We start from the raw sequence: 12,318 nt of genomic DNA, 5'->3' as shown, positions 1-12,318 counted from the left end.
CATTTTCCCAAAACAAAATATGTAGAGGTATAAAGACTCACAATAGAATTCTATTTTGAAATGAACCAAAAGGAATAAATCAAAAGTTAACTAATGTCTAAAAAATATGACGCTGATCTAAAGAATGTCTTTACATGAATAATGTATATGTAGCTTTCATTCCACATAGCACAGAGGAAAAGTCATGTGACCACCCAGTGATAGGAAAACCATGACAACTCAGTAAGACAGCTCCTACCAGACAGATGGCACTTTAATCCTGCAATTTGTTGCCTCTAGAACCATGACAATATGCATTTCTGCTGCTTGTGCCTTCAGGATGTGGCATCAGAATAATGCAACCCATGAAGTCTGATACAGGCCAACATCCTATCTGTTGTAGTTGCATCTCATAAAATCCATCTTTCTAATAAAAATGACAGCTGGTATGATAGCATGCCTAGATTCTAATCATCAATAATTATCACTTAGATTCTGTGATGGCCAGATGAATAGAGTAACTTGGGAAGAAGCAACATGGCTAAGGAAAGTGGCTAAGGTCAGTGTGTATCTGTAAGAGCAAACTTTCCAATACTTACTTTTCTGGACCTTAAATTGGCATCTCTGATAATGTGCATATTATACAAAGAAGTATTTATATATTTTGTTTTGTAACTTTGGCTACTAAATTCCTACAACTAAAATAACATAACAACTTTGTTTCTTATGACATGTAGGCTGCATTCCTCTAAACTAAAGAGACCACCATGAAAAAAAAAAAAACAGATTATTCTGTGATTTATACTGCACTTCACAGCAGTGGCTGACTGTGAGTGAGCTCCCAGTTACACTAAATAATAACAATAGCAGAAAACAAAAGCAAGAGAGCTTTTCTCAAATCTGTTTATTCTGTTACAATTGATGGGGACAGATTGCAGAGAATGAATGAGAGAGGAGAGAGACAGAGAGGGAGAGATGGAAGGAGATGGGCAAGGGTGTGCAAGGAAGAAGGAGGTGAGGGAAGAGGAGGAGGAGAAAGAGCAGCCACAGAGGAGCATGGGAGTTTGCTACTTGTTTACTGCATATCACCTTTGTATCATATTCCTTTCTGGATGTAACCCACTTTTAAGGAAGGCACCTTAATTATGTAATTTTTTATAAATGCTTAGGCTGTGTAGACTAAATCAAGGAATCTATATAATTAAGTGAAGTTAGCCCCACCTGTCTTGTTTCTTTATAGGCTTCTTCATCACCTCTCAGGCAGGTACAAAACATGTTTTTCATCCTAATATAGGTAAGCTACTTAATTCTTAGTTTCCATTGAAATCATGAGATATCAACATATAAGTGCTTGAAATACATTAAAATAAATGAAAAATTTATCATAATTCCTATGCACCCTTATGTTGTAGTACATATTTTAAATAATTTCTTAGTTATCATAATTATGATCATTTCAAAATACACATATATTTATTGAGATTATAAATTTACAAATCTAAGTGGATTATTTTAATCAACTATGAGAAATGAAATTGCACCAATAGTTTACCAGAAAAGGACTACTGTGATGTTTCTTCAAAATGAGATTAAAATCATCAGTCTCTGGAATCATCTACAGGACTGTGTCACTTGGTCAGTATGAGTGACCGGGATAAATAAAAGTGTTACTTTTTAATTATATAACGTGGTATGAATGATCATTACAGGGTTAGGAAAATTGGGATAAATGCAATATATACTATGATAAGACATGTTTTTTATAGTATGTCATCACTGAGGGTCAAAAAAATACTGAATATTTTCCTTAACTTGATTTGGACTTGAACTGCAATGCTAATTCATTCTGAGAAAGTCAAGACAACCCATTTCTGGGTAATGTGTAGATGATTATGATCTTTCAAATGATTCTTGGTAAATGCACTAGCAACTTGATTTCTTTAACAAAAGCTCATCTGTACAGAATGGAATGAGTTCATTAAAATACTATGATAACAATGACATTATCTTCTCATCCAAAACAATAATTTAAACTTATTTCAAATTCTATATTCCTAGGTCTCACACCAAAATCCTGCTTCAACAGGTATAGAACGGAACCAGAATTCTACTCACGTTCAAACTGCTTTGCTATAAGAACTCTGAATAACAATTATCAATGAAGCTATTGTTTCTATATTAGCTCATTCTGCCATTTGAGTATTGTATAAGCAGGCCTTCAGAATGATCCTCATTAACAAGTTCAAATGACCACAGGGATTCTCATAAAACGTTCATAGTAAATTTATACTTGTTTGTTGTTTGTTCTCTACTAGGACTAAAATCTCCAAATTTCTTTTTTAAAAGTGTATTTGTTACAGAGGACATTAACCAGACCTATGGCAACATTCACAATATACTTTTTATCTTTTTAAAGTGTGCATATATTCCATAATACGTTGCAAAACAGAGGTTTCCTATTTTGTGTATACCCCCACAGTTTCTAAAAGAATACCTGATGATATTGATTATGTCCCTTATTTTCATGCTTCTCTTCATGTCAGAAGAACAGTAAGTGGGGCTTATTGTTTTACATATGCACTTGCATGAAAATGGTCTGAGCTGAGTTACTTTGGATACACTTTGGAAGCTACTATGATTTCATGTACCTGAAATGCACAAACCTTCCCAAATCTGAGCACAGTCAGATGGGAAAGAAGTACACATGAATGGTCTGACCTCTCAAAGGTCAGGCAAATGATGCCTCTGAGTGCAGTTATTCGAAGCCTTAAACAAGTACTATAACCCCAATCTTTTTCCACAGTTTCAATACTCATTTGTAATAAATACCAACATAAGATGATCTACCTAAACATGATTTATAAAGAAGAAGCTTATCATTTTTTTCTGATTAGTCATATACTTTAGTGTGGGGGAAAAATTACAGAATGCTGAAAGTTTCAACAGAACATTTGTAATATGGAAAAACCTTGCCCTTTTAAAACAGTAGCCATTGCTCTTCTTATTAACACTCATTTTAGCAACAAGCCTAAAAAATAAGAGAGAGAAAAAAAAAACTAGCTGCTTCAATGGGCTTTAAGGATTTTGTCACTTTCCACTCTAATATTGTCGATGAAGTAAGACATCATATTTGTATCTAATAAAACACTCTGACTTCAGCTTGAATTTCTTTTCAGTAACTCAAAGCCAGTTAAAGTGCTGGTCATCCTAAATAACTCTTCAAGCCTAATATCCGTCAGTCTTCCCCACCTCATGAATTGTGAAGTAGCAAATCTCTAGACTTTGGCAACAAAGTTTAATTTTTGATGTTTTGGTCCTTAAACAATTTTTGTGTCCATGGTACTTCTGAAATATTTTCTATAAAGTATTTTATACCCTTATTAGTTAGTAAAGCTGATTCTTTTCATCGCACATTACTTTTACATTTGCCTGGACTGACTTTCACCCTGTGGTTAATACAGCATTTTCTACTGTAAGGCCATTTAGCCAATATTCTGTCACACAACAATTCTGACATACAGTAGGATCTCGAAAAATTATTGAGGAATAAATGAAAGAATAAAAGAATAGTCATTTCAAGTTTTAGCAACTTGTTTGAACAGATACAAATGAATGGAACAGATACAAATCAAAAGTACAAATGTACTTTGGAAACTATTTCTATAAAATCTTAAACTCAAATCTTTTCACTAAATAAGTTGGCTGGAATTTGCTGATCAGTTCTTTGCTGGGAGAAGAAACAATGTATTTTCTAGATGTTTTAGACATTTCAACACATTAATTCTTTCTTGTACAAAAGAACTCTCCTGATGAAACCGGCTTGAATTTACCCATTACATTTTTAACTTAAAAAAATAGCAAAAATGAGTCTTATTTAGCTTTGTAACCATAAGATATTTTCAGAAAATAAGATGGTAAAGTTTTACATGAAATATCCAATGTACCTCAAAACTCTTTTTAATGGCACAGAGGCTAATTTGTAAAACTTATGACTACAATATTTTAAAATATTAGATTTTCTTTATTCCATATTTAGTAACATCACACAGTCTCTTTGTGTTACTTTTCCTTGTTTAGAGGTATGTCAAACATTTCTGGGGGGGAAATTATGACTCTCTTCATCTGTAGCCATTAACTGGCCTGGAAGAAGGTTAACAAGGTTTCTAAAAACTGGTTTTAGAAAACAAACATATAAAATACAGTGATGATTTTGTACCTGTTTTATTGGAAAGTCTAAATGATACCATCTTGTCTGGAATATTGCACACGTTCCTCACTGAAGCAATGCAGCTGTAGTTAGCATAGTCCTGAGGTCGAAGATTCTTTAGCTTTAAGATCTTTGTTTCACCCTGAAAAGGTAGAAGAGGCCATCAGCAAAGACCAGTGGTAACCAGAAAGAATGAATTGACATGTGCTATTGAGATTTGCATTTTTACGGATCTTGGTTTATTGATACAAATTTGAGGTCAATTTTGTTATATGTATATGTATATATGTGTGTGTGTGTGTGTGTATATATATATATATATATTTCTGCTCTTGATTAAGGTATTGTGAATGTATAATTAAGAAATATAAAGAAACATCTATAAATAGTTCAGCTTGTAGTCATGTTAGTAAGATTTTCTAGATATACAGAGAAGTATTTCAGATAGTTAGGTATTCTTCAAATCTTTTAGAAACCTTCAGAATATGGCATTTAAAATGTTTTAAATATAACCCCAGTAACAAAGACACTGAGAGAAACAATTAGTCAATGAGACCTCCCGAAACTGAAAAGCTTCTATAAAGCAAAGAATATGGTCAACAAGACAAAATGACAGCCTACAGAATGGGAAAAGATCTTTACTAGCCCCACATCAGAGAGAGGTCTGATCTCCAAAATATACAAAGAACTCAAGAAATTTGTCATCAAAAGAACACATAATCCAATAAAAAAATGAGGTACAGACCTAAACAGAGAACTCTCAAGAGAGGAATCTAAAATGGCTGAAAGACACTTAAAGAAAAGTTCAACATCCTTAGTCATCAGAGAAATGGAAATCAAAACAACTCTGAGATTCCATCTCACACCTGTAAGAATGGCCAAGATCTTAAACACTGATGACAATTTATGCTGGAGAGGTTGTGGGGAAAAGGGAACACTCCTGCATTTGCTGGTGGGAATGCAAGCTGGTACAGCCCCTTTGGATGTCAGTGTGGTGATTGCTCAGAAAATTAGGAAACAACCTTCCTCAAGATCCAGTAATACCACTTTTGGGTATATATCCAAAGGATGCTCAATCGTGCCACAAGGAAATGTGCTCAACTATGTTCGTAGCAGCATTGTTTGTCATAGAAAGAACCTGGAAATAACCTAACTGCCTTTCGACTGTAGAATGGATAAGGAAAATGTGATACATTTACACAATGGAGTACACAGCAGAAAAAATAACAACATCTTAAATTTTGCAGGAATATAGATGAAGCTAGAAAACATTATTGTGAGTGAGGTAGCCTAGACACAGAAACACAATTGTTGCATATACTCACTCATACATTTTTTTTAACATAAAGCTAAGAAAACCAGTCTACAAAACACAATCCCAGAGAACTTAGACAACAATGAGGACACTAAGAGAGACTCATATAGATCTAATCTACATGGAAAGTAGAAAAAGACAAGATTTCCTGAGTAAATTGGGAGCATGGGACCTTGGGGGAGGGTTGTAGGAGAGGAGAGAGGCAAGGAGGGGAGCAGAGATAAATGTAGAGCTCAATAAAAATCAAGAAAAAATATACACAAGTTAGGACAAAAAAATTGTTTTAAGAAGTTAGGACTTTTCAAAATAGTGAGACTTATCTGCTCCTGGCAGCACCAATCTACTTCAAGAGGCTTCAAATAGTTGGTGTTCATGTGGGCAACAAATTGCTCTTTCCTGGACTGTTTGATGAACTGGACATGCAGGACTCAAAGAGAAATGACTGCTGAACTTGCCTAAATGTGAGATCGTCCTTCAGGGTTCCTGCTTCATCAAAGAGTCTGCCAGACATTCTTCAGGATGCAGAAGAAAGTGACTGACGAACTACCATTATAGGCAGAACTATCTTTGAAATTTACTGCTTTGTGGAAAAGTCTGCCAGATACTATGGACCTGTAGGCTGAAGACAGATGCCCCCATAGTACAGAAGAACTTTGGGTGACTGTTCAGGCAACGAGATGTCTCTGTTAATTCTAGAGTTTTGAATAATACACGTCTTGTTTACTTAGGTAATATTATGTCCTTCTGGAGTCTTTTATGGAATTGAAGAATTTATAGTTATAGGTATAGTAACTGTAATACTTGCTTGATATCTGTTTTGTTTTATGTAATTTTAATATGTTAAAATTAAAATCTTCCTTTTTATTTAAACAGAAAAGAGGAGGTGAAGAGGGATTCTTCTCTGTATGCTGTGAAAATCATTGCTTAATAAAGAAACCATCTTGGGCCTGTTCAGGGAATAGAGGAAGGCAGGAAAAACTAAACTGAATGCTGGGAGAAAGAAGGCAGAATTTAGAGAGAAGCCATGTAGCCCCACCAGAAACAGATGCTCTGAAACCTTGCTGGTAGGCCATGTGATGCACAGATTACTGGAGATGGGTTAAATTAATATGTAAGAGTTAGCCAATAAAAGCAAGAGCTAATGGGCCAAGCAGTTATTTAAATAATAGTTTCTGTGTAATTATTTTGGGGGTTTGAGCAACTGGGAACTAACTAGCAGCCTCTTTTCAACACCACTGTAAGGTATTAAATCATATTATTAGGAGGACATGTCTTAAATGAAAAAAAGAATCTTAAGCATGATACTAGAATATGTCTCGAGGTAAAATATAAGATAAAAATGAAAATTCATAATGTTTTCTTGGCACACTTGCTTCCTAGGGGAGGAAAGCCTACTTCTGGCGGTATTGATGCAAATTATCATGCAAAGTTCTGAACAGTACACTTAATAATTTAGTTTATTCAACAAACACGGCAGTCTATGCAGACTTCAGCAGGAAACACTATTACCAAAAAGGCTTCTGAAGAAGAGCCAACGAACGAAATGCTGGTTTTAGAACAAATTGGAGAGGAAAATCTAATTTGAGGTCATTATGCTTATATACATAAATATTTGGTGTAGATGGAGCAATAGCAGATGCCAGACTCAACCTGGGCTGGAGGAAGTTTTCTGATGTTCTCGATTCTTCTCTCCTTGCCTTTTTTTTTTTTTTTTTTTTTTTTTTGACTCAGAAGCTCAGGGGCAGCTCTTCCAATTTGGAGTGGTGCAGACCTCTCTAACTCAGAAATGATCAGAATACCAAAGAATTCCTGCTGAGCAGGGCTGTAGAAACATTGGATGAAACCATGCAAGTGTAAAGAGAACAGACATCTATAGTGGAAATGTTTCTCCTGCTCAGTCCAGGCTAGAGTCCTTGGAATTCTCTAATCTAGTAAAAAAATTCCCCTCTCTCCCCTCCAAATACTTCCTCGGTTAAGGAATGTAGTTTTCATGATAAAATAGCATGACTTCCTATGTGGGAGAATTTTCACAATATGAATTTTCCTATTTCAGATATTACATTGTGAATGGCAATGTGTTGTTGTTATATTTGCTTGACATAAATAACCTCATTAATTCTTTCAAATCATCATCCACCCAATATGCCAGTGTGGACTGAAGTACTTACTCAGTGGCTTAACACAGAATGCCCAAGTAAGCCTCTTACCCAGACATGGATTGTTGTAGGAGGAGTGGGCCATGTCCAACCTTCCAGCTTGTTTAACCCCCGAAATAACCACACAGAAACTGTATTAATTAAATTACTGCCGGACCCATTATATCTAGCCTCTTCTTGAACAACTCTAACATCCTGACCTAACCCATTTCCACCAATCTGTGTATCACCACAAGGTCGTGGCCTACCCGGAAATATCCTAACCAGCGTCAGTCTCAGACAGGAGCTTCATGGCAACTGCTACATTGCCCTTCTTCCCTGCATTCCGTTCTGTCTTCCCTGCCTACCTGAGTTCTGCCCTATCAACTAGACCAAGGAAGTTTCTTTATTCAACCAATGAAAGCAACACAAATACAAGAGGACCTCTTATACCAATAGATGTTCAGCCTGGTTTTCCTCAAATGGGATAGGGCTCTACAACAGTGCACAGAGCATTGTGCTAACAATCCTTCCATTCACATCCAATTTTAATTTTAAACAAGTTATACATATAACCCTTTCTTCAACTAAATAAGCAAAGCTCTATTTTATGCTTCATATTGTGAAATAATCATTGCAATAATGAACACTCCTATCACCCCACGTAATTACCACATTTTTTCACCTTTCTAAAAACATGAAGTCTAATCACTCTGCCTCCCTGCTAAGTCATGTGAATTATTTGCCTTGTCTTAGGAAAGACTTTGCATTGTTTTTTTTTTAAAACAAAGATCTTGCACAAGCATGTATAGAAACCAATATAGTTTTATAATATAAACATGTTCACTTGTGACACATAGCTGTAACGCTGCAAACATAAGATGCCTTCAAAAGATGTGTTCAGCTGTGCAGAAAGAAAACTTTACACTTAAATTAGTTGACCCAGGTTACTTTTTAAATTTTACATTTATTTATTTATTTACTTGTGTGTGTGTGAGAGAGAGAGAGGAAGTAAGAGAGAGAGAAAGAGAAGAGAGGAACAAAAGAAGGAAAGAAGGAAGGAAGGGTATGTATATGTATTTGTGTGTGTGTGTGTGTGTGTTTAAATGTGGGGTTGTGTGTGTATAATGGACTCCAGACAACTTACAAGAATCTGGTACTCACCTATTACCATTTAAAGCCTGGTGCTAAAACTCAGATCATAAAACCTGGCAGCAAAGACTGCTCAGTCACCCCGTCAGTCCTTAACTCCCTTTCCTAAGATATTAACTGCTCAGAGATCTTTACTTTTTCTACTCATGGAAACAGGTAATGGTGTCACCTAGGACTCCAGCTCCACTGCTAACATCACTTTGTACCAGTTCCTTAGGTGGCGTTTTGTGTTACTGAATTTCTACTACAAGCTCTATTGTTCTACTCGTCTCATTAGTTCAGAAAATCCTTCACCTCCTTTGTCGTTCACTACCCAAAATTTTGTCTCAACATGTGCTTTTGATGCTTCACAGAAATTGAAAGCTTAACATATCCTAAAGTGAAGTTGATGTGTTATCCTCTAGAACATTACTTTGTCCTTTAATAACACATCTTAGTCTTCATTACTTTTCGTGCACATATTCAGAATCTCCTTCAGCTAGCTCTTTTGTTGGCATTTAAACATGTTCCATTTCAAAGTATTCTTTTTTACTTATTTTCATATATAATATGGTGACAGTTCATTCAACTAACAAACTCTTTTTTTTTTTTTTTTTTTTTTTTTTGATTTTCGAGAGAGGGTTTCTCTGTAACTTTTGGTTCCTGTCTTGGAACTAGCTCTTGTAGACCAGGCTGCCCTTGAACTCACAGAGATCCGCCTGCCTCTGCCTTTAATTAATCCCTCTGCTGGGATTAAAAGCGTGCACCACCACCGCCCAGCCCTAACAAACTCTTAAAGGAATGTAGCAGACTTGGAGGATGTATGGGAACAAATAGACATTTCAATGATTTTCTCAGCATTAATGATGTTTAACTGAGAAATAACAATTTTATGGTTTTAAAGTGTACAATGGTTTGTTTTCTTAGACCCTTACATTGTGACATAAGGGCATAACCAAGCTAACTGAAGGTCCATCCCTTTACAGAGTTGTTATTTTCATTGTTTTTAATCTCTTAGCTATAAATATCATCTATCTATTGGCTATCTATCTATAATTTTTATATAAAAGCTGTTATTTTTATATATGTACCAATATACAGAGAGATGAAGAGAGAGAGAGACTAGCTATATAGCCTAGGCTAGCTGGAAACAATCTTTCTGATCAAGGTTTCTCTATAGGTATATGCTACCAGGGTTGTAGACTTACTATTTTTTTAAATATGAAAACAACTCCTTCCACCTCCATGCAAAATTACATAAATACTTTAGTGTAGCTTTAACAAATAAACACATCGTGTCTCTATTCATTTCATCATCTCATATCCTAAGCTTCATCCATTGTCCTCTTTCCATGGTCTATTTACCTATTGCTTATTCAATATTTACCTATTCTTTAATTCGATCTATTCCTTGGAAGCAAACACTCTTTACCGCTCCAAAAAGTAGCTCTATGCTTGTTTCCTCCTGTTGGAAGAATCCTTCCAAATGAGTTATGTTTCTGTTTCATGCTATTATCTTTACATTCATATGGGCAATGGATTTAACTTTTCTAGATTCCCTTGCATTGCCAGTAAAGTCCTAAGTCCAAGAATCATGTTAGACCATCTCTCTCAATACTGTATCATGAGGGCAATCACAGAATTAGCACAGAAAATGCACTTTTAGAATTAATAATTCTTTTAAATTCAAATTGTCATATCCATCTACCTTTCAGTTCATTTGATTTTGCTCAGTATTTATTGTGTCTGCTGAATTTTCTGCCTGGCTGGCACCTGTTCTGAATTCAATAGATGTTAATGAAATATCACTTAGACACCAAACACATGTTAACAAAAAGCTTTCACTCAGTTACACACAATAAGACCATATTTGTGTGTGCAATAAAAAGCATTATTCTCTTGTAAAAACTTATCTAGATTACATTGATTAAAAAATGGAAAGGAAAGAAAATTTCATTAAATACAAAAATATAAAAATCAAGTGAAACTTTAATCTTAGCAAAGAAATAAATGTAAATCAACGGAAATATAAGTGGTATATTGCTGTATGTAGCTGTATAATATACAACAAAAATAATATAAATGTATGGAATTAAATATATATATATATATTTAGAATTTTATACAAAATGACTTTAAATTCTAAATAGTAACAAACTCTAAGTTTCTCTAAGAGTTTTAATTATATGAAACCAATATTCTGAAGCCAGTCATATAATAATAGTTCTCAAATATATTTAAAGTGTGGAAAAGTTTGACTTAGTTCCAAAATTAATGACAAAAAATTGATTCAACACAGAGTTAATTATACTTCATAAGGATATACTCAGTGAGACATTATCTTTAATTCATATTAATCTGGTTACTATCTTCTCAAGAGTCTACTGAAATTAACCCCACTAGTACAATTTATGATATTTTATTTTGTTAATATACAGTAAGCCATATCATTTTATGTAACCATACCTTTCTCTTTCCCCACACACTTTAGGCAGTCTTTTACAGTTCCCAATGTGTGAATATTTATAATTATAAAAATCTAATTCCTTCTATGTAATTTTTCATTTCATTGTCTGTGATACAAATTACATCTGCAATCTTGTACAAGTACACTTCTAGTGAAACCTCCCCATTATCCTAATATGAATTAGCACCAATGTATAGATACACAATAAATCGCTGATTCAAAAGAAAAAGATATCATACTTGAAAAATCAGCAATAATATTACTAAATTCTAGCTCTTTCAAGTTTTTTTGTTGTTTGGTTGCTTTGTTGTTGTTTATAATGTTCTTTTGTCCTTTTGCTTGAAATGTTTGATACTGGGGTATTTTTGCATTTTATTTTCTTTTTCCCTCTTGATAAGTACTGGTTCTCTAATGTCTTTTTCTTAGAGTTGTACAATGACTTCTATTTTTAAGGTTCTCTCTCTCTCTCTCTCTCTCTCTCTCTCTCTCACACACACACACACACACACACACACACACACACTTCATCCTTGACCAATTAAGAGTAAGTAGAAGTTGACTTTTCTGTTTCCTACCATATTTGATTTTCTTTCTCCCTAGATTCCCTTGTCTTTTTCCTTGCATCACTACTTCCATGCCTCTCCCTGAATGTCTCAACTCTATTCTCATCTCAGGTTCTTTGGGAACTGTCTGAAGCTGACTTTCTAGGTAATATCAATTCTACAAACTCTCTTTCACAGTTGGTTGGTCACTCTGTATCCTCTGATTCACTTTCTTTTGGGCTGTTGCTACTGTCCCAGTGACCATCACTAGTATGTTCTCTGTTACCCAGACTCAGAATTTAAGCCATCACCCATTTTTCACAGTTATCATTCCTAAGAAAATGATAAATGTGCTTTTGACTCATTCTTTTTTTTAATTGACAGCCTCCAAAGATAATATGTTCCATTTATAAATCTCACAAACCATCAAATAATCATACACTGATTTATTCTGATTCAGGTAATGTTCTGCCTACTCTAGATGATCCTTTACCCAAATCATTCTCTATTCTACCACCACTCCCTCTCTCATCATGCTTTTT

At 34.6% G+C, this 12,318-nt stretch overlaps 1 protein-coding gene across 2 annotated transcripts in view; it reads right to left on the bottom strand.

Moving 5' to 3' along the window:
- The window catches only part of Mdga2 (MAM domain containing glycosylphosphatidylinositol anchor 2), a 725,366-nt gene that overhangs the window by 241,921 nt on the left and 471,127 nt on the right, over nucleotides 1-12,318 (bottom strand). For both annotated transcript variants that reach the window (XM_041658245.1, XM_041658246.1), the window contains exon 5: nucleotides 4,196-4,328. In XM_041658245.1, coding sequence (XP_041514179.1) covers nucleotides 4,196-4,328 — 133 coding nt within the window. The remainder of the gene's footprint in view (nucleotides 1-4,195; nucleotides 4,329-12,318) is intronic.

This window comes from Microtus oregoni, unplaced genomic scaffold, assembly GCF_018167655.1.
Source record: "Microtus oregoni isolate MIOR12 unplaced genomic scaffold, Mior012 000009F_ref0000495, whole genome shotgun sequence".
Classification (NCBI taxonomy): Eukaryota; Metazoa; Chordata; class Mammalia; order Rodentia; family Cricetidae; genus Microtus; species Microtus oregoni.
This window is presented reverse-complemented; position numbering and strand designations above follow the sequence as displayed.